A 26,346-nucleotide genomic window follows, 5' to 3' on the forward strand; every position below is an offset into this window, starting at 1 on the left:
AGTGAGAGGGTCTCCTGTTGAGAGGGACCTGTGAGAGAACCACGTAACAAGGAATACAGGAAGCTCTACCAGCTATGAGTGGCTCCTGGCTGGCAGCCAGCAAGAAAATGAGGACCTCAGTCCTCCAACCACAAGGAACAGAATTATGCCAATAACCTTGTGAGCTTGGAAGAGGACCCTGAACTCCAGAAAGTGACACAGCCCAGCTAATGTCCTGATGGCAGCTTTGTCAGACCCTGAGCAGAGGACCCTGCTCAGTCGTGCCCAGACTCCTGATCCACGGAAACTGTGAGAGAATTAATGTGTGTTGTCTAAAGATGCTAAGTTTGTGGTAATTTGTTATGCAGCAATAGCTAGCTAATACAATGCCTCTGCTTGCCATCTCTACCCCATTCAATGTTTATATCTTAAATCCCTAACCAGGAAAACATTCTTCAAGAGCAGAAAGATACTACCAGTAAGTTCAAAGACCAAATTTTACTCGGCCTTCTGGATTGGGTTTTGGCAATCTATGGGATTCGAGACCTGTCTGTTGGCCTCCCACCATAATGGTTCCCACACTGTGGGCCTAACAGCCAGCATTTGAATTATGCAAACTGAGAAGGGTCTGGGGTCTAACAATCTTAAGACTCTGGAGACCACTCAGTGCTTCTGTGGCACTGATTCACTCATCAGCCAACATCTGTTGATCTCCTGAACAAACACATGCACAAAAACACTTAGGATCAGATACTTTGAGCTGTCCCTGAGCAAAAACAAGAGTATCTGTGGACTTCAAATAAAATATTAACTGTTTGGAAGACAGAAGATTATGGTGGGCATGATAACATGAGTATGTTCCCCATGTTAAAAAATAATCAAGTAGCAGTGCCATCAAACATTAAACCTGTGAGTGTCGTTTTAACATTTCCTAGGCATGTGGAGATGACGGCTGTTCTTTTCCCATAATTTTACCTTCGTCTTCCCTAGTTGCCACTCGCTATTGGAGGCATCATAGAGCTGCAGTAGGGCCGTGCACTTGCCCCTGACGTCCTCGGGCAGAGTCAAATTCCTCATCAGCACTTTATACCTGCAATATAAGGATGCACAGTGTCACCTTTTGCTAAGATGCCCTGTTTTCCAAGTCCCTTTAAAAAGAACAAGGAGCCATTCGGTCCTCTCTTGCCTTTTGTAAAAATCCTGAAAGGGTCTTCGGACTGCATACCCAGCTTTTCGAATTCTCACCGTCTCCAGCATCCCAGAGTATCGCAGCTGGTTCAGTACAATGGCCTGATCAAACTGGTCTGGCATCTAAAACATAAGAGAAGGTAAGAAGATAAAGTTAACAAAAGCTGCCTCCACCAATGCATGCATGAGAATTCTGAGCAAACACCAACATAAAGAATAAAAAACAGAACTCCTATATGCCCATCACCCAGCTTCAAAAAACATTACCCAGGCCCAACCTGCCCCACCCATGGGCCATTTCCTCCCTCCCCCTGTATTTTTTCAAGCAAGTCCCAGGCATCATATCATGCATCATTTTAAAAATATAAACACAAAACCATTATCACATCTCTAAAAATACCAGTAATTCCTTCATATTAATCTGTTCACATTTCTGGTTGTCTCACAAATATGGTACAAAAATGTACCACACCATTTTAAAATCTAGTTTACTCAAAGAATCTAAAGTGTCATGCAAATATCATAGTTTTTAAACTTTCAATTAAAGGCACTGTTTTAGCTAAAGAATACAGTGATGCAGTGAGGGATGGATATGGACATGCATGTCCACACACACACACACACACACACACACACACAATGCTAGTCAATAGAGAAGAGAGACAAAATAAAAAAAGAATTTAAACTTGCTCAATTTCTAGTCAAGCACCCTATTTATTGAGTGCTCAACACTATTATCACTAAAGAAAGTAAGTCCAAGAACATACAAATTAAAATGTTAATCTACTTAAATATAGAGAAAATCAAACCAGGGCTTAACTTTCTGAAATGGATTCTCTCATCTGCTCAGTAGCTAAACAAACTGGCAGTGCTGACAGGGCAATCGTTTTTCAGAATAAAGCAGAAAAAGCATGTCATTTACCAGTTACAGCTATTTGGACAGTGATTTTTTTAAATCTGACCACACATTCCCTTTCATTTAATTTGTATTTCATTATTGTACACAGCTGTGAAGGAAGTAACCGAAACTAGGGTCCCAAGATTTAAGTAAAGAGAAAGTATACAAAACGTAACATGGCTTAATTTTTGACCCTTAAGAACGCAGCTAGTCATTAATACAAAATCCAGTTTGAAGCTATGTTATTCTGTGCACTTTCAAAACTGGCAAAAATAAATTTCAAGAATGCTCTGCAAATCTCCCTTACAGCTTTTAACTGAATAGTTGCCAAACTCTCTAGTGGGCTGACTTCTCTTACATTTAATTTCTTCTACAAATACTGTGGTCAAATTGTCTTTATTCTGCAATACTCTGCCCAACAAATTAGGACACATATCCAAAGAAATGTGGCATCTCATTTTTAGTCTTAATTACTTTAAATATCCCTAAGAAAGTAAGAGAAGTATGAAAACAAAATGATCCTTTGTTTCTTTTATTCCAAATTTTGGGATTAGAAATAAAAAGGTGTGCAAAGGTAGGGGGAAGCAAACTTTCTGAAAGTATTTGATTCAAATACTTTTGTTATATTTCTTTGGGAATATCATCTGACCACTTGCAATCTACAAAGACTAGTATAGCACTAACAGAATGAACACAGAATAACGTATAGCAATTATTCAACTTTATTATTTTTAGCCAGAAAATCCTTCCAATTTATTATTTAATCATTTGCTGCTCAAAGACTTCAACAATTGTAGTAAATAAACACCTCTAAATATCTCTAAACCTTCCACTGTTCCTGACTCATACTTTGCTTTTTTGCTTATTTTCTTCCACTCTCTCTTTAACAATTCCACACAGTTTCTCAGTTTGCTACTAGAGTTATGCATACATCCTAAAAGACATTACCAAAACAGGCTGCCCCATCCAAAAAAGTTCAGGAACACTTACCATCTTGCAATCTCAGGGACATTCCACCTTCGTTTTGGCTCCCAGGCCAAAATTCATAGGGAAAACAACTGCCACGCTGACCTTTTCCCCACAGTTAAAGACACTGAACAATAATGAACACCATTCCGGTGCTTTAAAAAGTGCTCAGTCACCATGGCAACCCCTTCCACTCTCAGGCTAATTAGTGTGGTGTGGTTGCAGGATTTGATACAGCCCGGGAGGGAGGGGAGGGGAGAGAGCAGCCGCTGCTTCCAAGCGTCCAGGCTCCCGGCGAGATTGGATTTCTGCCCCTTCACAGTAATTTAACCAGGGGGAAGGGGGATCCTTAGACTGATTGTCGCACTGGGCAACCCACCTTGCAATCAGGATGGGGGAAACCTGCATTTCGATGGGTGTTTTTTTTTTCTTTTCGGTTTCCAACTTCATTTTCTGAAGAATTTAATGTTCAAAGATGAACACAGCTGACTGGACAAGTAACAATTCAAAGGCCTTTCGCCTTTCAAAATTGTGCCGAGGCACTTGAGCCTGAACTGGTAACTAGTTTTCCAGAACTTGTGTCCCTTCCCACAAAGAACCAACAGTGACGTTTTGATGGCAACAAATAGGTTGGATCTTGGAAGTAAAAGCCCTAACCCAGGGCAATTATGGACATCAGAGTCCGGTCTCATTCCACTGAGTATTTATTAAGCACCTACTGTGTGCAGGGTTTTGAGTCGTGCTCAGGGAGGATTTAAAAAAAAAGATGTGAGATCTGGATTTTGTTTCCCAGGAGGGTGAACTCTGGTGAAAGTGCATCAAACATCGCTACTTACATGGAAGGAAGCCTAACATAAACCATCTCAGAGATGAAAGTTCAGTTCCTTGGAACACAGGAGACAGAAAACTCCTGAGGATGCGGCAGCAGGGAAGGCTTCAAGGAGAAGGTGAGCTTTAAATGGGCTCTTCAGGGAAGGGTGAGTAAGGATGGGCGTGCAGAGTTTGCAATTTACGCTGACACTTCCGGGGAGCTCATTACGTCCCTGGCAGGCGTGGAGAGGACAAGTCACCTCTTTAAATCACATGACAACCACGCCGCATGTGAGGCGCATTTGAACCGTGTGTGCAGATTTGAACCGTGTGCTCTTATAACTATGATTCAGTGCTGGAGCGGAAGGGGCGAGCCTCGCAGAGAAAACTGCAGGAACCAAAGCAAAGAGGGGGCAGAAGACGGTGGCATGCTCAGGAAAAGGCAAGATGCTCAGTTAGCCTGGGACAGAACAGGGGAGGCAGGGAGGGACATGGGCTGAGGGTGGACACTGCACTCCAGCATTTGCTGGTTCCTTTGTTCAAGGTAAGGAGATGCAGGAGGCTCGGAGCCAGAAAGGAACTGGGCAGGCCTGGGCTGCAGATAGAGGCCCTGTTGGCAGCCAACACCGACAATAAGAACCTCACCAGAGGGAATGGCTGGGCATATCTTCCCACCAGCCACATCATGAAATATTATAGAACCATTAAAAAAAATTTAAGACACAGCAGCTCACTCTGAGGCCTTTCCTTGAGAAAAGCAAGATACAGAAAAGTGTATATATCATAAATCTCATTTTTATAAAAGAATCAGTGACTCCTCCAATTGCTCTATTTATGTGTGTGTGTGTATATGTCTAGTTATGAACATGGAGACACACATGGGAGGATGCACACTAGTTTGTCACTGAGTTGTGGGCACTATTACGGGTGGTGGGAAGAAGACAAGAAAAACAAAAGAAAAAAGGAAACCTCACTAAATGAGGGAATTAATCATATTACACAGTATGAAAAATTTACATGTGATTATATATGTTTCAAGATATTTAAAAACAACATTTTCTTTTACGAGTAAGAACAAATCAGACACAGAATGAATAGATTCTGGTGGCCTGCCTGGAAAAGGGTGAAGGGGAAGAGTGAGGCTGGGAGTCAGCTGCTCCAAGAGGACTTTAAATGCCAGGCTGACCCACAGGCACTCAGAACGGGCAAGGAGGGACTGATGCAAGAGAGAGATTTGGAAATGAGATTAAATAGATTTAATTTCAATGTATGCCTTCAGGTGATTTAATCCTGCCCAAAAAATGATAAAAAGTTTTTCCCCCCTATAATCTAAAAAACAAGATTACAGAATGCCTACACCAAACAAATGACTGATAACAGAGCACCCTAAACCCTCTGCAAAAATCAATTCAGAAGAAGTCTGACACACTACAGCTTAAAATCTAAATAAAGGGAAACAGAGGCACTGACTAACAGGGACATAAAGACAAGGGGAGGTACTTTACAGTGAAAAAGCAAAATTAAATGCATTTATGTTGTAATGAATCTGACTACCCTAAAGTTACCTAGGCTCCCATAATTTCATAAATATTGCATAAAGACACTAACACATATGTCAGACTTGGAAGCAGCAAGGTAAGTGGATATTCACGCTGTGCTCATTTAATTAAAGAAAATAAAGTGAAGCTGAGTTTATGATCCACAGACCCTCCGAGTTCTTCTAATGCTTTTCAGCATTTGAGAATCTCACAAAAACAAACCAAGGACCATGGGCCCAGGAGGAGGCAGGACAGGAAAGCCAGCCTGCCACACAGCTGCCCCTTGGGTTTGGCCATGGGCAGCTGCCACAGCTTTAGGGAGAAAGCATTTCTCTGTACTCTCTGAAAGCCATGTGCACCAAGTATCTACATCTGCAAGAAACCATGCCAGGTGATAATGGAGCATTCCAGCACTGCCACTAACGTGAGACCCTGTCCGCACCTTGCCATCTCTTGATAAGAATAGATACCCTAATACTTGTCACCACTGAGGGGTTGGGGTAGGGTGGGAACAAGAAGCCAGGTAAGGGGGCAGGTATGGCACAGAACTGCTTCTCATTTCAAGCTAACATCATCCACTTAACATGGATCTATGAGATCAACATTTCTTTTAGAATTTGGTTGAAGTGGGGGGGGGGGATTCTCTAGAAGAAATGACATGCTTTATTTGGCTATAAATTGACACCTATATAACCCCTTGAGCCAAATGAGGACTTAAGGCAAGATAAAATATACTGAAAATAAACACAGTAAGTAAAAGGGTAAAAAAAGCATTATATTTTCCTCTTTGCCTTGGCTGACAGGAAGCTCAAATGTAAATTTAATTCTCCACTATCATTAACCAGGTGTTTTATTTTGCCTTAATTTTTGAATGGCTTTTCATAGATGTTAGTCAGTAGATGTTTCAATTCTTTTAAGTATTAGAAGGACAGATTTTTCAAGTCTAAGATTACAAACACAAAAACGTAACATAGTAAAAACAATAATTCTGAAAAATAATTCCATGATTTTATCCTCAAAGATCTGCTGCTGATTATTTGCACAGAACTTCACATCCTTGGTTAGGCGACTTTGCAGGAATCCTGCTATTGTGTTATGTTTGTGAGATGCTGATAGCAATCCTTCAACCCATACAGCACTGGAACCCCGATGGGGTGGGTTACAGATAATATTATCCCATTTCATGGATAAGGAATTTGGACGTGAGGAAGGCTAAATGACTTGTACAAACTGATTAGGAAATTAAGTCTCAAAGAGCTTTTCTTGGCATTCCCCAAAATTCATATGTGAATCAAACTTGTACACATCAAATTGTACTTTAAACGACATGTTATAAAACTGGGGCCATATTTCCACAGGACATAATTCTCAAAGGCATGAGTTGAAAACTTGTTTAGGGAAAAGATTAAGATGGAATCCAGGCAGTGTGTGTCTACAGTGTACATTCCAGGTAGCCCTCACCTGACAACACAGAGCCATGCTCTGAAGATTCTGGTGCTAGAAAGAATATTTGAGTGCTGGGAGGGGCCATACGGAGCAAGCTGTCAAGTGCTGACTTGGTCTAAATATACAGAAGATTTGAAAATTACATTTCTAAGGGTCATGGCAATGTAGATAAAGAATTAGTTCACTAGTTAACAGAATAGCTAGTTATCAAAGGAAACCTTTTAGAAAATCAAATAGCAAAGTCTGGGCAAATCCAACTCTGAATACTTTCATCAACACAGATGAAACTCTACTTGCATGTCTTCTCTCTCTCTTGGGTATTGGGCCAAGGACCTGCCTCCGAGCAGATACAACACACACAGTGGGCAGAGGACCCGGGTCACTGGGAAATGTTGAACTCTGTCCACACCTCAAAGACTGCAATCCCATGGAAGTTGCCCACAAGAGACAACACATTTAATAATGTCCAATTTTGCTTTAATAACAAAAACCAATGCAACTTTGACACCTTGTCCAGTGCTTTGAAACACAGGTTGTAAGTCGGGAACGGGTGCTTTCCTCCCTTTTATGGAGATAACGTCAAAGTCTAAAAATTAATCACTCAATATGATAACAACGTCTGGAAAGCTACAAAAAGAAAACATCACTTACTATTTTAATCAATCAAAAATATTATTAAACACTTTCCACAGGCCGAGCAACCTTACAGATTGCTGTATGGGATCTGGGGAGCTATCCCTGCTCTTACTTGACAAACGTGGGCTCTCTTGGGCTCCAATCTGCTTGGGGTGCAACATGGCAGCAGGCCCATGGCCTGGCGTTCCAGAAGATCCTCAGGACAGAGAGGAGTGGCTTCGGGAAAGCCAACCCCAGGAGCTGAACACGATTTCAGCAGGGCCTAGTTGCGCAGAGCAGCAGTTGTGAAAACACACACACACACACACACACACACTCACATACATCTCCTCTCTGTATCTTTTAAAACTTAAAAAGCAAAACAAAACAAAACAAACCATACTGGCAGATTGTTTCCCAGAGTAAGTGGTGTCATGTTCTAAAATTAATCACAGAATTACTTTTCCTCATATATTCTTTAAAGAAATTCTTACCTATCTCTATGTGAGATACTTTCAACTTTATTTAGACACATATAGATCTTCAACTCAAGGACTCATTACACAGTCCCTATTATGGAGGATTAGCGCCTGGTGTCCTCAACTATATAAAAGAAACTGATTATTTAGACAAAAGAACCATGACACGAGTCTTCATTTTGCTAGGTACATACTGGGGCTCGGGAAGGCATCCTGCACATAGCCTTCCAGAGAAGATGGAATGTTTTAGGTATATTTGGGTTTGCATTAGCCTACAGGATATACCTCTACCCTATTCAACTTAAACACAAACCAGCCTTACCTTTTGTCAACCCTTTTCAACCTGACATTAAAGATCCCATAAGAGCTTACTAAGGGTCAACTATGTTACACTAATAAGATATCATTTCTGGTTGCATGAGGTCATAGACTGCCGTCCCTGCCTCTTACTATTTAATGGTGAGGACTCTGCAAGGCACCGCGGTTCTCTCTTTGCTACATCAAACTCTTCAGGGTTGTTAACACATATTATCAGATAAGCAGTTTATCATTCTTTGAACCGTTTTCAAAACATGGTCACTACAGCAGCAATATCATTTTCCTGACCTTGAACAGGCTGTAAACAAGGACCAATTAAACCAGCCACAGAGGTTCTTTGTACTTTCATCAGTTATTTCACTCTGGGGCTGTTAAACATTTTACACGGTCGTTGCCATGTGCTAATTTTCGCATTTTGAGAAAAGAGGCAGAAATTAACTTCCCCTAGAGACAGGCGACCCCTCAGGCAGGAACAGGAAGCGACTCGGGTACACGACTTGCAAGAGAGGAGCTATGGGACAGTCCTGGGGTCAGATTATGGTGCGTGGAAATGCCCCACTCCCCAAGGGCGGCCTTCAAACCACGCCCTCCCGAGACCCAGGACGGACATCGCCCAAAGCAAGGGAAACCCAAACTACACCAAAGCTGGGAGCGGTCACAGTTACCTCAGGTCCACACAAACTTCAACCACTTAATACGAAAAGAAAACTTTCCTTTCATTAAATCTTCCAAAGGCCTAGCTTTGGTTCCATCACAGGCCTCTTCATGAACTTCCGGCATAGGCCAAATTCAGGCAAAGCCTTCAATTTCACATTCCAGGCCCCACAATCTGGCTCCGTTCCACATTTCCAGTCAACATGCACCTACACAAACCCTACATTTTAGTCAAATTATAGGTAACTCTGGTTGCCCGTGATGAAAACCCTCATTTCCTGTCTTAAGCTGGGGTGAAGCTAGCCTCTTCTAGGTGTCTCTCCAATGCTCTCTCCTCCAGAAAATCATTCCTAATGCACCACCTGGGGCCATCGGTGTTCTTTCCCCTTCCCTGGAGTCCTGGGGCACATGTACTTGCCTGGTGAGGGGCCCTCACTAGGCTTCTTCCTTTCATCACACAGTTCTGCATATCCGTTAGCTATATCCCTGTGAACCACCTATTAGATTATGGGGAGAAGTGGAATTTTATGATTCCCTAAACTGCCTGGCATCAGACCTAACACGTCAAATACACACACATTTTGTACTATACTAATAAAACTGTGGTTCTGCTTACAACTGTCTCTAAACTATCTGCTTAATAACATTAAACAGTTTTTGCCTCTATTGCGGATCTTCAAGAAATGAAAATGTGGTGTGTTTTTTTTTTCCTTGTTTAAAAAAGGAAGCCAAACCACACAAATGTCACCAACTGATTTTTGACAAAGGAGCAAAGACAAGTCAATGCAGAAAGGACAGCTTTTCAACAAACAGCGTGGGAACAACTGGATGTCCACATGCAAATAAACACACACACCAGAATCTAGACCCAGACCTCACTAACTTTCCTCCAGATTAACTCCAAATGCATCACAGACCTAAATATAAAATACAACATGATAAAACTTCTACAGATAACATAGGAGAAAAAAATCTAGGTGACCTTGTGTTTGGTGGCAAGATTTTAGATACAACATCAAAGCACCATCCATGAAATAAAAAATTGGTAAATTGGACTTAATTAAAATTAAATTCAGCTCTGAGAGAGACAATGCTAAGAGAACAAAAAGTAAAGCACAGACTGGGAGAAAATATTTGCAGAACACGTATCTGATAAGGGACTTATAACCAACTTATATAAAGAACTCTTACAGTCAACAAGAAGAAAGCAGAGAACCCAACTAAAAAATGGGTGAAAGATCTGAACAGGCACCTCACCAATGAATAAACAGATATCAAGTGGCATATGGAATGATTTCCAACATAATTTGTCATTAAGGAATTGCAAATTAAAACAATACCAAAATGCATCTATTAGAATGGCTAAAATCCAAAAGAATAAGATAAATATCTATGAGTCCATATTGATATAAACAGGTGACTGAATAAATAAATATTATAACTGTATGGGACAACTGTCCCATATGGAAGAATTGCAAATAAATATGTACTTACTCCACCTTAGAGGGGAGCAACACCCCACTTGTTGAGTGTGGGCTACACATAGTGACTTCCTTCCAGAGAGCACGCTATGAAAGAGGAGACGAGGGACTTCACAGGAGAAACCTGCTAACCATCACCTCAGCCAGGTGATCAAACTCAACATCAATGCCAAGTCATGCTGATAGAATGTACCCTTGATATGAAGAGAACTTCATTTTACTTCTGTGACCTTCCTCCTCCAAACTCATAAATAATCCCAGTCTAATCAGGAGAAAAACATCACACAATTTCCATAGAGGGGCATCCTACAACAGCTGACAAGTACTCCTCGAAACTCTCAGGTCATCAAAACCAAGGAAAGTCTGATAAACTGTCACAGCCAAGAGGAGCCAGAGGATGTAATATGGTATCCTGGAACTAAATGTACTGTGGTATCCTGGAATGGAAGAGGACATTAGGTAAAAACTAAGGAAATCTGAATAAACTATATCCTTAGAAATAATAATGCATCATTTTCGTTCATTAATTTGGACAATCATACCATACTAAGTAAGCTATTAATAATAGGGGAAAATGGGGGTGAGAACTCTATGTACTATCCGATCAAATATTTTGTAAATCAAAAAATGTTCTAAAAATAAGTCTCTTAATAATAACAATTTCTTTAAAAATATGTCAGTACTAAGTTGATGCAGATAACACTACCAAGTCAGCTTCACAAAACATTTTCATGTGCTGAACTTAATCTCATCAACTCATGTTTTATAAAACTAACCAGGCAGATGGACAAGTGAAAATTTTTCCTGATTATTTGTCCTTGCTGCGGCACCAACAATTTTATTTGACATACATAATCTTGGGAGGACAGTTTTCTCAATTTATCACAATGAAATACAGAATAGTTCCCACTGTCTAAAATGGAAGTAATAATCCCCAGTGAGGTAAAGGTTTTGTCGATAAATCAATAAGAACCATAGCCATTTATAGACAAAAAAATATATACATGTTGAACATTACTTCAAACCAAATATTTAAGCATCCAAAACATGAATTCTGCCAGCCCCTTTTAGTATTATTCATAAAAGCGACCCTCTGCCATAGGCTTTGAGATTGCTAATTTTGCAAGAAAACAAATGGAATTAATTTCCATCCAAGCAGATTTGACTGATTTTCATGAAAACATTTTCACCACTTAGATGTAAGTCTTTAACCTCAGCCACCTTTTAATTAAAAATATAAGAGTTCTAAAACACAGGGACCTGATGTGGCTTCAACAGTGCCTCAGAAGATGCCAGCCCTCAAAATCTGTTTCTACAGAATGTGCCAAAAACACAGCCCAGTGTCCAATTATTTTTTCAATTACTTTTATGACATAACTGGAAAATGTTTCCATGGAAAATGTCTCAGCTGCAGAACGTAATGAAGTAACGTGCAAGTATAGCTTCATGAGGACAGGTGCAAAAGAAACTGGGAGATAAAAGCCAAGCTGTCTCTTTTCCCCAACTATTTTCTTAACTGAAACAATAATGCAAGAAAGAATTTTTAAAAATCAGCATTATTTCAGTGACTCAAATCTATACAGTGAACCCTCCCAGCTCTCTTGGCAGTTTCTTATGTGTCCTTCCAAACACATTCTGTGCACACATAGTATACATGTGTGTGCATGCTCACATATGCATACAGGCAAACATTTTGGTTTTAAAAATGAAAATGAAAACACACTCTCCGTTTCGCCCTTTTCACCTAAAAGAATCTTAGCAGGGATTCCCTGTTAGCACCCATAGATTGCTCATGTTCTTTTTCACAGCTGCATGTTAAATCACGCTCAGAATGTATTTAATCAGACCCCTGTGGATGGTTTTTGTTATTCTCTCATCCAACTTTCAGTGAATGAAAAGAAAACAGAAAAGGGGAAATGCACAGTCCCTGACCTGAGAGTTCCCTGCCCCACAAACAATACTGTGTTTCAAGGCGAATACACGCCCACTCTTGCCCCGGCCACTAGTTAGAAGCACAAAGAACCGACTGGAAGACGGTCACTCACTTGGATGGGAAGTTTCCTAACCCCCTCTGTCTCCACCCCACCTCTCTTCCTGATGAAATGCCTCAGCTGTGGGACAGGCTGTTGTTCTACAGAAGATTCCATCGCTGGACTCCCTCAGCTCCCGCTTGATAAGGCGTCAGTGTTTGTGAATCAATATTAGGTCAACATATTAATCAGCCAGGCAGAGATTAATTACTGACAACAAGAAGATTCTATTTAATTCTGCCAATTTTTCTCTTGTGTTTCCAAACATATGCTGAAGAAGAGACAGAAGAAGTTGAGGTCCTTGGCCTGGAAGATATAATTTATAAATGTGTATAAATCTCATTTATAAATGTCATGGGTGTGTGTTTGTAGAAACGACCTTGGTTAGTTACGGTCTAGCAACTGTCTGAATTTAAACTGTTCGTTTGCCCTGTGACTAGCTGGTGACTCATTAGACTGCCCACCTGGGCAGAGAGCCCCGGCATATTCCCAGCCTTGCTCGAGTCAGGTGCAAACATGTGCCTGAGCTCTGGAGTACTGGAGCCAGGAGGAAGTAACAGGTGTCTCTCCTCTGCCTGGTCCAAAAGAACACCTCCCACGGGCAATTGTCCCACTCTTACCAAGTCTGTCTACACGCAGGGCCACCTTGGAATCTGTTTTGAAGATGGCCGAGCCTCCACTGCTCCACACCCCAGCCCAGGCCGAGTGGACTTGATGTGAGTGGGAAATAAATTTCTAGTGTGCAAATCCACAGAAATGTGGGAGTTTATCTCTTACAGCAGCTTGTATTACCTTCACTGACACACCATCTAACAAGGCCATTTAATGATATTTCTAGTACAAATGATAGCTAGAAATCTGAAGGGATGGGGTATGATAAAATGCTCTATTTAACTGAAAATTTAGTATTAAAAATAATGGCTCCCTACTGAACAGGGACGGTATTTCTAGGTTTGGACTAAGCCCTTTACCTTTATTATCTCATTTAATCCTTACAACCACTGTATGAGGCAGGTGCTGTTGTTAATCTCAATTTAAAGATGAGGAAAAGGAGCCTTGGAGAGAGATTAAGTAATGCTACCCAAAATGATAAAGTTAACAGTGTGTTACAAGGCAAAGAAAGGCAACCATTCAGAAAATGCTATTAGCTAACATTTGTGTAGCATTTTACACCTTCCAAAGTACTTTGCATGCAAGATACCATTTGCTCATTTCTCCCAACCTTGAGGTGGGCAAGGCAGCTATTAGTCTTTTCATGATACAGACCCCCAAAATGTAAGTACCTGAGTCACCTCACATAGCTATCACCGGAACAGAGGATCAATAGGAACCAGCTCTTCTAAGGTTAGAATCCATGCCAATTCTGCCAAAGGTCCCTAGACTGCGGTGGCTCCTCTACCAATCAACATTCGAAGTCCAAATGGTCGCCACGGGAGTGGCCAAGGACTTGACAGAGTTGAAGTGCTTCTGTTCTGGTGTAGCCACTGGTGTGCGTTAAGTCTCTGTGATGGTGGTCATCATGGCTGTGCTTTCACTAATAGTACTAGCAGTGTTAGTAGTACTAGCAGTACTCTAGCAATATCTACAAAGGCTAATGTGGACCAAGGACTATCTAACTTTAGAAGTATAACATTCGGTTTTAACAAGTCTCTGATAAGTACTATTATCACCCCCGTTTTAGAGATGCATAACCCGAGGCACACAGAGGTTAATTTACTCATAGAGGGTCACAAAGCTAATGAGCAACAGAGCCAGGATTCAAACCCAGGAAGTGAAAGAGCTAATGCCAGCACTTGGAACCACTAGCTCCGCAGGTTCGGGAGGGGTGTTCCTGCAGTGCAGAAGTATTCATTATTTAACAATGGAGTTGATTTCCTAGTACATTTTCCCTGATCATTCCTGAATGACATTCATCACAATAGCTATCTTGGGAGCAGATTTTAAGCCAAAAGAGAAATCAGCTTCTTAGGACTGAAACCCAAATGAAATAAAACAGTTTAAATTAGGGCAGGGGATGCAAAACCACAAATCTGACCCACCACCTGTTTTCTGGGTTTGTTTTTAAAATTTTTTACTGTGGTAATATATATACAACATAAAAATTTCCCGTTACAACCACTTTCAAGTACACAGTTCAGTGGTATTAATTACATTTGCAACGTTGGGCCACAATCACCACCAACCATTACCAAAACTTCTCCATCACCCTCTACAGAAACTCTGCACCCATTATGCATTAACCCCCCAACCCCTATCACCCTGCCCTGGAAACCTGTAATCTACTTTCTCTCTCTATGAATTTGCATATTCTGGTTATTTCATATCAGTAAAATCACACAATATTTGTCCTTTAGTGTTGGGCTTATTTCACTCAACTTGATATCTTCACGGCGTGTATCAGAACTTCATTCTTTTCTAAGGGCTGAATAATATTGCATCATATGTATTATCACATGTTGCTGATTCATTCAACTTTTGATGGACACTTAGGGCACTTCCATCTTTTGGCTATTGTGAATAATGCTGCAAATGTCTGTTTGAATCCCTGCTTTCAATTCTCTTGGGTATATACCTAGACATGGGATTGCCAGGTCATATGGTAATTCAACACTTCACTTTCTGAGGAACCGCCAAACTGTTTTCCACAGTGGCTGCACCAATTTACCTCGCACCAATGTGTACAAGCATTCTTGTTTTTCCACATCCTTGCCAGCACTTTTTGTTTTTTAAATAATAGCCACTCTAGTGGGTGTGAAATAGTGTCTCATGCAGTTTAGATTTGCATTTCACTAGTGGGTCATGATGTTGAGCATCTTTCATCACCTGTTTTTGTAAATAAAGTCTTATTGGAACATAGCCTTACACATTATTTATAGTCACTTGTCAGAATGGCAAAGCTTAAAGTATTTATTATCTTGCCATTTACAGAAAAGGTTTGAGAGTTAGAGAATTAATGACATCTGTATCCAAAGAGTTCGAATTAAAATGGGGTGTCAATGTAATTATCCCAAGATTGTAAAGACTCAGTACAAAACAAAGAATAATGTAAAATATCAATAATTTTCATATATATTGCATGTTGAAATAACATTTTGGATATACTGGCCTAAAGTAAAATATTACTAAAATTACTTTCACTAGTTTCTTCTTCTACTTTCAACTGTAGCTGCTAGAAAATTTTAAATTATATACATGGCTCACATTATATTTCTATTGGACAGTATTGTCCTAAGAAATTAGGCTCTGTAAGGACTCTCTAGTGAAAGAGCACTAAAGCTTAAAATTATAAAGCTATTTGCATTTGTTTGACACCTGGAGCCTGTTTTATATAAATGAACTGTCAGACTATTTTAATACAAGGCTTATATATATTTAGAGACTAAAAGAAAGCACATCACTTCTCACCAAAAGCATTTATTCAAAGATAAAAAAATAATACTCAAAGAGTGTAAAATAGAAGATATCTCATTATAGAAATAGAAATATCCCATTAATAGATACTTATGAGGATAATGAGTGAATAAATGACACATGAAAAATTTCCATTAACTTCAATGTATGAATTATCTTTACAGACAGTGATTCTCAAACAAAATATCTTTCAATTTTATTTTTCCTAATAAATTCATATTAAATGAGTTTCCAAAGACATCCCCAAAGTTTTCTAGGACACTATAACTTTTTTTAAACACACCCTTGGAACACAGCATCTCTGGCTCCTAAAGCAACCATGAAAAGAGGGCCATTCTGGAAATGTGTAAAAACTAGACTGAAAAGACTGAAAAGGGTGCATGCACACGCACACGCACACACACACACACACACACACACACACACAGATCCTTCATTTCCCCCCAAATTGCTGAGTAAATGCTTGGAAAGCTGTCCTACATTCTGCACAGGCGCTTTTTCTTTAACCGTGTCCAGGGGACACTGACTCAATTGAATCTTAGCCCCATTGTGCCTGTGTCACAAACCTGTTTCCAAACCCCACAAAGGGCCTGAAAATCGCCACGTTTTTAACATTTGGTCCCATGTTTCTTTGAATTACAAGAATACAGCCCCGCCCTCCTGGATAGTCTCTTTCTTCCATTCTTGGCCCCTTTCCGGTTTCCTGCCTTGAACAACCCTCCTTGCACCTGCAGCCGCCTCGGCTTCCCCTCGGGACGGCCGCGCGCTGGGCACGGTGCCCGGCGCGGGGTTTCCCTCTGCTGTCCCGCGCACTGGGCGGACGCAGGCTTCCCCTCCGCTTCCCTCTGCACGATGCACTCTCAGGAAATGCGTGAACAGCTCTAGCTTCACGCCTGCACACCCACTCCCTCTCGGGGACCGGGCGCGTGGGGTTTCACCACGGCACACTCCCTGTACGTGGGTGGGGAAGGCAGAAAGCGGGGTGGACTTGCGAAAGGGCAGCCCAAGATTGCTGGACGCGCAGCTGGCGTTTGTTCTGTACCCAGCAGAGCCTGTGGTCGCCTTCCAGGGTTAAAAGTGAAAGAGTGAATAATGGTACCTGATGCAAGGTACAGATTACTATTTAACAAGGATTTTCCCATTATCTCAATAAAATCGCTCATGAATTCTATTAAGACAAGTGGGCAGGAAAATTATTCCGTCATGGACATGGAGGAACTGAAGTGGACACACATTGCGTCCGGACCCGTTTCCTGCTTCTGTGCTCCTCCTTGTAGGAAAACCAGAACTGCGCTACTCCCAGTTAGCCTGTGACCGGTGCCGGTCCAGAAGGACCGAGCACTGGAAGTGAGAGCAAGCACTTAGAGACTATTTTTTTAGCATCGTTTCACAGTATTTTTTTGAAATTACCAGTGTGCGATGAATTCACAATAAAAAAAGAACTGCTCGTTCACCACATACAGTTTGACAAGCTCCATCTTAGAAGGTGCCAATGTCAATTTTGATTACCGTTTATAAGAACTTGCTTGAGATTGATGTGCACATAAATCTACTAGTATTACAATATTATTAATTTTGCATAAAATATCAGATTTAATTCCCTTTCTATTGTTTAAGAGCAAATCATGCTAATTGGGTAAGGATGATTTATTTAACTCCTTCCTGCCAACTGACCCAAGAGTAAAATGTCTGCAGAAAATCTGATAGCACATCTCCAAATCTATTTATGTTGCTAGAATAAACATTTTTTTAAAAAATACAACCATAGGACTGTACAACATGGTGAACCCTAATGTAAACTATGAACTACACTGGAGTTAACAGTACAATTATAATAATCTCATCAATTCTAATAAAGGTATTATACTCATACAAAATATTAAAAATGGGGGAGGGTGTATGGGAAAACTCTTTATTTTCTGCATACCTACAACTTCTCTAATAAAAATAACTAAATCAATTAAAACAAAAAAAGTTCTCCAAACTGTACCTATGATAAAATCCAAACATTTTTCCATTTTCATTCCCTCCACTCCTCACCTAACATCTAAAGTGTTTATCTCCAGCAGGGCCCACCAACCATTCCTTGTTAATGCAGCTCCAACTCTATCGAGGGCAGGAGCCCCAGGATAAATCAGGTAAGTCCAAGGCAGCCCTGAAAACCCATTCCTTCACTTTTGCTAGAGAGCCACTTTTCTAGTTTTCCAAGAATGCAGCTCAGCCACAGGACCCAGCTCTGGTCCTAGAACCAGGCAGAGAAGCCAACAACATGAGAGGCAAAGGGGCCGCTCTCTTTTTATTAGGAAGGAAAGTCCTTTTTGCCCAGCCCGCTCCCGCTCCCAGTTCCCCTCAGGAATGAATGTCTGTGGACAAGGACCTTTTTTTTCCCGCTTATCCTATGATACAGTGGGTACTCAAAAATATCAAATGAGGATGTTTCATGAAGAGGTGATGGCTGCAGCCTTGGCAGCCACTTTGCAACCTTGAAGGAACGGCCAAGAGCGCTGCCGGGGCCTTACTACAAAGCCCTGACATTGTGGAGCCTCTAAACAAATGCTCTGTATTCAATGTGATAATTACATGTATTAATTGTGTGGGTCATTGTTGGCTGAGTTATTCTGTGTCTCAACATCGAGGAGTTGGAATCTGCCCAGAGGGAGATTTAGAGATAGTAAGTATGTGTGACAAGCCTTAAAATTTAGATAAAAGAAGTCTCAGGGAGGAAGGGAGTAATAACTCCTGGGAAGTGGGGAAGGGGCTTAGATCCCAGTAAGATCAATATCCCTGGTATATGGGAACTCTGTACTTTCTGTAAACCTACAAGTGCTCCAAAAAAGAGATCACTATCCATGGAGATACTGTAAAGTTGGTGTATAGCCTAAGACTCTACAGTCAACACTGAGCCCTGAAAGTATCCTGAGGGCAAATCAGTACAGAGCAGAGGTCAGCAGTTGCAGATGTGAGCTCGTGCATTATCCCAAAGCCAGCTGGACATCAACTAGCAGTGGTAGGGTAAAATCCCGGTCAGAGAAATCAGAATCAAAGTCAGAACACATGGCCTCAGGTTCCCTGGCTGGAGTGAGAATCACTAGGCTATGGCCTTTTCTGAAAGCAGTCAAATGCTCAGGCAGCCTGGGATGGGGAAGTTTTTGGGTCTCTGCAGACAAGATGCAGTGGGGACCAAAGAACAGGAGGAAGACAGAAACGGGAGGCTGCGGAGGAGGGAGGCTGAGATGGATGTTCTCGGTCCTTCTGGTAAATTGCAAGGTGAGGTCACGGGCTGGTGTGGGAAGGCTGAGATCAGGTTTAGGAGTGTGGAAAGGTGTTGAGGGAGAGTGTGTAAAGAGAAGAGAAGAGAGGGTTCCTCTAAACCTAGAGCAATGTGAAGCAGGACTGATCAAAGCACATTTTTGGATATTCTCCAGCAATACTGTGGAATCTGAGATGGAAAGCAGAATGTGGGCATTATCCAAGACAAGACTGGCCTTCTGGGTAGAGCAGAGATCAGTGAGGCAAAGAAATTTACAGAGGCCACCAAGTTCATGATTAAATGGCTCACATTTCTCCTCCTTGTATGTGTGTGTTCCCTCCGTGATCATTCAAAGCTTATGATTTGCAATACTTATGATTTGGGTACTTTTTTATATGTATGCTATGCTCCAATGAAATAAAAAAAAAAAATTGAGGCTCACCAATGAATCCAAATGAGGCAACAAAATTCCAAAGATGGTTGGTTCATGGGGAGACCAAAACAAACTAAGGGACTGGGAAGTTTGTGCAATGAAAAGGAGCCAATCTGATCAGAGTAAGAGGGTGAAAAATTATGGAAGGATGACAGGGTTAGAGGGTTGCATTTAAAATTTTGAAAAGTTCAAGTAAATTTAAAATAAAGGGTTTACTAATTCAAGATATAGACAAATCAATCCTGAGAGTCAATTAAAACATCAAAAGAGAATCTCAGAAACACAGAGAAAGAGACACACACTGACGATTTTTTCTAAATCACATAAAAAACCCTGGTAAAGACAGAGGGTCTAACCCTTAGCATAAATCCCATCTGGAAATCCCCAAAGAGTAGCCTTCTCCTTGGGCATATAATCTGTCGCTGTTTTATCTAATGAACCTAATTAAGTCTTTATATCTTGCTACACTAAACCTCCACCTCGCTCAATTCATCATTGCTTTATTTCTACTTCTCTGTCCACCATATTGAACAGACTGTAGTCTCCTTTATTCCGATTTGCTCTGAAAAATCATGGTGAGAAATACAAATTAGGAGGGCAGCTGCCTCTTTTTGTAAATGTTGGCAAGTGAACCCAAATCAGTCATTAAGATGCTAAAATAGCACTGGAACTTACTGGCTCACTTACACAATCACCACAGTTACGTCAATACAATGAGGATGCTGAACTTACAGAAAGGCAAAGCAGGGGACAAGGAATGAAATGAGAGGTGCATGGACCCAGCAGTCAGAAAGAAAGGGAGAAGAAATTCTTTAAAGCCCAAAGCCTGGAAAATCCATCAGGCTGGGATTCGTTAATGCTTAGCCACAACTAATATTTTTATATGCTACATTAATAGGAGAGTATACTTGTATTGTTTCTTTGCTTTAAGGCATTCGAAGTTCAGAGACAAAAACATTCTATCCTCTGGAAGACAGAGATCATCCACCACACTTTGTTGTTTAAAACATTTTTAAGTTAGGACACGGAGGAAAACAACGGTTATCAGAGATTAAAAAAAATAACTACCAAAATAGATCCGAAAAGTCTTAACTATCATAAAATATAAAAATAGCAACTCAGAAAAATTTAACCCCCAAACCCAGTCATCAAACAGAGGTCAAATATTAGAAAGAACTCTATTTCATCAGATTCATGCTAATTTGGAGCTAGAACGGGTTTGAGAAATCACCCATTTGACTTATCCCATACATACAGGAAGTTGCTGAGATGAAGCGACCGCACTACATTTGTTTAAAAAATATAATTAAGGAAAAGAGTGAATTCTTTAATGATGGATGTATCCGGTTATAAATGTTCATGAATATGTACTGGGATATCAGAAAGAATCCAACGAAGAATTTTTACATGGAAACGATTACCTGATATAAATGGTAACTTCTTGTTAAGTCCTTGGAAGATTCTACTTTCCAGAAACAAAACGCAGGCCGGGAGCGAAGGGGGTGCTGGTGAGCTCAGCTTCCTAAGTCTCTGCTTATTCATGTGTCAAAGTCGGTTGTCTGCTAGTCATAATGGGACATTAGCCAGCCTTAGAGCACAGCCAATATCTGTTAAGTATAAATTAGAACCACCACAGAATACTCCACTGAGCTGTTCTGAGTTGCTAGGAAACAGGAGGTCAAGCGACACTCAAAGGCCAGGTTATTCCCATCCTTGGGTTCTTAGCAGAACTCTATTCCTGCTAAGCTCAGCCGGGTGCCAAGCTGTGAAGGCTCAGGGCCCCGGTGTGCACACCCAGCCTGAGACCAGGCTTCTGAGTTGTGTGACACAATCTGTCCAAATCTGGATCCCCGCCCAGCCTCCAACCCCCACTTTGGTAAAAGTCCATTCTGCTGTAAGCCATGACGGCTTGATCTGCAAATCTGGCATTTTGATCCAAGACACTGGTGCCTAAAACTAGTATGAAAGAAAGAGTTTTAAGCTAAAGACTATTTCACTGACTTGGCAAAAGGGGATAATAAAAAAAGAGAAGGTACATGACCCTAAATCCAAGGAAGATGCAAGAAAAAGAAGACTGTATAATATATATGGCAGTAAAACACCCTCTCTCCTCACCCAGTCCACTTCCTTTAGGGATCCAATTTACTTAACATTTACTACTACCACCACCATCAACCCATCTTTGAATTTAAACAATAGTTTCCAAGGTTCTGATAATAATTTTCCATGAATTTATCTGTCCCTATATCTATCCCCAAATAAATGCATGTTCTATATAAATGCTATTTGAGGAAGTGATGCTGGATTCAGTAAATGTTGACTAAATTCAAATTACAAGTTGAGAGGAACACCTTTTTATGCTGGGACAGCCACAGAACTGCATCGATTTCTAACATATACTGCCTCCTTCCAGAACAATAAAGATGAGGAGGTGGATGATTATCATGTATTAGCTACGATGACCACCAATAGCTCATGTGCCACATCCTGGATTAGGAATTTTACAGACTTGATCGTAGTTAATCCTTATAACCACCCTAAATGGATGACTTCTGCCCTCACCTCATCTATGAGAAAACTGATCCTTCTAGTGTTTAAATAACAAGCCCAAGGACACGTGGTTGGTGAAAGGCAGTGCAGCCTTTGCCTGTAAAACTTCTGATCCATGGCCGTTTTGATCCAGAAACGTTTGGAGATTTCGAGTAACCTGTTCTATCATCCTATGAACCATCCAAAGGACAGACTGTCTTGTCCACTGGGCAAATGGGAAAGAACCCAACTTGCTGCTTGAGAATTATGAAAGCTTCATGCCACCGGCCCCAGAATATGTAGGATAACAAGCCCAGGTTAACTGATCACTATGGGGCCACCAGGCTCGTCGGGATGAATGTGGAATTAAGAGTTTCAGTCCTATACCTTAGATGACAGAACCATGGGACCAGGCCACAGTGGTGAACATGGTTTAGAAACACTATGACACATGGGTGAACACTGAAAAATCCTCCTGGGGCAGTGTCTGGATTTCCCATCAAAGTCTTGGCATCATGGCCAACAAGCTGAGGCCAGTCAGTGATGTATGAATGGGAACAGAGATGACTTAGCTCTGTTCAGTTCTTCATTCTTTCCTACATTCTTACACCCAAACCCTCAATATGTTAATATTCACTTATACCTATAGATGAGCATTCCCTGCGCCAAATTTGTAGCCTTGGCAAGTAGCCACATCTCGTCTTCTTCAGTCAAAGCACCCAATAGAGTGCATTCTGGGTTGTCCTGTGGGGCCTCATGCTTACTCAAACAACAGAAACAAAGAACAAAAAAGCCCATGCACTCAGGCCAATTGCTAAAGGCCCTTCTAATATTCCCAAACTGTCTCCTCGCTCATTTAAACACTTTATATATCAACCTGTTGTAACAGGGAGAGTGGGTGCACTGTGAACAGGCAAGGTGAGTAATGGAGAACAAGTGGCAATTGTACTGTGGTTAATTTATTTTAATCAAGCATGAGACAAGAAAGGCTTTAACGATGTTGATGTTGGCAGAGCCCCAGGTTCATGCAAAAGTGAAGTTCCAGCAGGAGCTCCTGAGTAGAAGTGGCCTGTTTGCTGGTGCAACAGGGCAGTGGCTGGTCTACTAGATGGTCTTGTGGACAGTTACTTGGAACTCTGCAGTTCTGGGTAACTTTTTGCACCTTTTAATACCTGGCCCTGATTACTAATATGCTATTACTGGAAATCCAAACCAAAATGATGTCATGATCAGGCCTAACCTGCCTTTCTACCTCCCTGCAGGGCCCCTCCAAGACCCTTACTTCCCTAATTTGCAAGGTGTATCTCATTAAAAAGCCTCCAGGAGCTGCATCTCTGTGTACCTATGGTCCAACAGAAATTCAATAGCCCACAATTCACTGGAATTGGTGTAATGCACAGGCCAACATTTCAGGGTCAATATTAAAGAAAAAAAAAGAAAAATTAAAAAAAGACAGGTGAATTTTTCTTCTCCAATTCTTAAAACCATAATTAACATAAATTAAAGATGCTTTGTCTTTGGCTTTAATGATTCTGTAGGATTAAAACTTTTTTTTTTTTCTGCTTAGCAAAACTTGTCATAGTCCTCTAATAATGTACTGTAATAAACTGTTTCACAAGAAAACAAATATCAATGTATGCCTAAAATATTTCACATTCTGATCCTTGTCTAAAACATTTCATATTCAAACCTTCTTTCTTTTGTCTATCAGCTCAAAAAAGCTGAAATCTCAGTTTTCCAAACCTACTGTGCAGATTCTTACTTCATTTTCCTGCTTCTCTAAAGAGGCTTCTTAAAAAAAAAGATTCATTAAATAGTATCTAAAACATTTGTTGCCTGGTAAAATTTTCATCATTATAAATAAACATGGACAGAAGGGTAGGAGAGAAGCTGCCACAGGATTTTTAATGGGGCTATTTTTCTTTCATTTCGTAAAGGCAAAGTCTGAGTAGATCACGATATATTTTCAGCGCTGAACACGATGCCCTTTTAAGAGACATACTGACAAATGAAGCATCTGGCACACTTTAAATGGGCTATTTTATCCTTTCAGAGTGGCTGAAAGTAGGGCAGCCATTCATCTGAGAAAGTGGAGAGCACAGAGTGATTACACAATTGTGCAGGGCACGCTCATATTAAGCCTCTCACCCCCATTTTAATTCTCTAGCACTACTTACTATGAAACAAAACCATAATATACGCTTAACTTAATGACTCAATCCACCTGGAAAACGTTAAATGGCATGCATTTTTGTTTTCACCATATATTAAATAGTTATAAACACAAGGTTAAGAGTGATCACATGAAAATTAAATCGTATGCTAATGCCATTTTTATTGAGACAGAAGGAAAAAAAATAAGAAAATGCAAGAAATAATGAGCTACACACCTTAACCCAATGCAAGATATCTGAAAATGTTTTGGTTGTTCTACTTAAGAGGGGGAAGGGGAGAAGGTTGCTACCAGCCAGGGCTGCTGCTGAACATCCTACAATGCACAGGACAGTCCCCCACGACAAGGAATTACCCAGCCCCAAATGTCAGTAGTGCCAAGGTTGCCAAACCCTGCCTTAACCTGCTTCCAGTTAAGTAAGAAAATCAGTAAGCAAGAATCACCTATCCGAGAGCTGGCCGAGGTGGAAGGAAAGGATATGAACGTCTAGTTAGGAACACGTTTCGATCTGAAGTGCTGGCCGAGCGAAGCAGCCGGGCAGGGAACCAGAAACCCGAGGCCACGGTGCAGCGGAGCGGGCTGAGCTGAAAATCCCCGAGGCAGAAGGCAGCACCCACCTGAGTTGCGGGCGAGCCCGGAGCGGTTCCTGCGGAGCGGGGCTGGTGAGGGCAGCGCCCGAGGCCATGCCGACATCCAGAGGAACCAGTCCCGGCACAGAGGGGGCCCCCGGTCGCAGAGGTTGGGGAGCAGGGCGCCGGGAGGGAGGGTGTGGGGCGCGGGGTCACGTGCCCGCGGGGGCGGAGACTAGGCGGGCAGGACCCGCAGCGCGAACTGCACCTGGAAGCTTTCCGCAGCGAGGTGCCTGGGCAGCTTTCATTGCCCAGCTTCAGAAATGAGGAAATGGGCATGAACTCTTTTTAGAAATGTTTAGCAGTGAAGACAAGCACGTTTAAGGGGGTCAAGTCCGAATTCACTCCCCACTCCCCTCCCTTTCCTTTTCCAGGGGCATTTTAATTTATTTATTTCTACTATAAAGAGTGTGGGCAAGGAGATGGAATCTAGGAGAAGAAACTCCTGACAGCAGAAGAGAGAGAAAAACTGATGGAATAAGGTCCTAGAGGAGTCAAGAAAAAGTTACATCAAGAGGACAGAATGAGACTGTCTGTCAGAAAGGTTGCAACAATTTAAACTCTCAGCAGCAGGGTACGTTAATGGCAGATTTTTCAAATATTCACAAACTCACACAGAAGAAAAAGCCCTGTTCAATCTTCACTAGCAAAATTATCTCCCTATTTTAAGTTTCTTTGATTATACTAGGGAGAGAGAAGATATTTTAGGTTTATTTTCCATTTGTATTTCATTATTTGCAAATTTCTTATTCATGTGTTATACTCATTTTTCTACTGAAACATTTGTTGTTTTCTTATTGATTTGTAAGGGCTCTTTATATATTAAAGCTATAATTCCAAAGTTATATATGAGTGCAAATATTTCCCAGTTTGTTATTGGCCTTAATGGAGGGCAATTTGACGATGTATATTGGTATATATCAAAGTCATAACAATGGGCATACTCTGATTTTGCAAATCAACTTCTAAGAATTAACCTTAAGGAAACAGTCAAAAGTATTTATGCACATGAATAATACAACAGCCTTGTTTACAACAAAAAATAAGGGAAATAATCCAATTGAGAAATTTGACTTAGTAAATTAAAGTAGAGCCACTGACAGAATTCTGTGCAGCCATGGAGAAAAAAATCACCTTATAGGAAGTAAAAGAAAAAAAAAAGATGAGGCTACAAAATTAAGGTAGACAATTATACCAATTTAAAGGAAAACGTGTGTGTGTGTGTATAATGTAAACAGGATTACTTCTGGGTGGTAAAATTATGGGTGATTTTAATGTTTTGTATTGCATATTTTCTGAATATTTTATAACCAATAACATCAATAATATTGTCTTTATATGGGGGGGGGACAAAAACCAGTCCCTATTGTTTCTATTATCCTTTGTAGTGATATTTTTGAGTATCAGGAAAAGAGGTGGCCTAAAAGGGATCGGGAGACTCCTGACAAGGTAGAAGAACTTAGTGACACATTGAGGAGAGGGCAGAGGTGGATAGGGTTAGCTCCCTGGCTGTGAAAAA

At 41.0% G+C, this 26,346-nt stretch overlaps 1 protein-coding gene across 1 annotated transcript in view; it reads right to left on the reverse strand.

The window, feature by feature from the left end:
• Positions 1–26,346, reverse strand: part of MYO10 (myosin X) — a 238,625-nt gene that overhangs the window by 39,909 nt on the left and 172,370 nt on the right. The window contains exons 20-21 of the mRNA XM_037798873.1: positions 1,166–1,290; positions 955–1,069 (exon numbers count right to left, since the gene is read on the reverse strand). Coding sequence (XP_037654801.1) covers positions 955–1,069; positions 1,166–1,290 — 240 coding nt within the window. The remainder of the gene's footprint in view (positions 1–954; positions 1,070–1,165; positions 1,291–26,346) is intronic.

The sequence above is a fragment of the Choloepus didactylus genome, chromosome 11, assembly GCF_015220235.1.
Source record: "Choloepus didactylus isolate mChoDid1 chromosome 11, mChoDid1.pri, whole genome shotgun sequence".
Classification (NCBI taxonomy): Eukaryota; Metazoa; Chordata; class Mammalia; order Pilosa; family Megalonychidae; genus Choloepus; species Choloepus didactylus.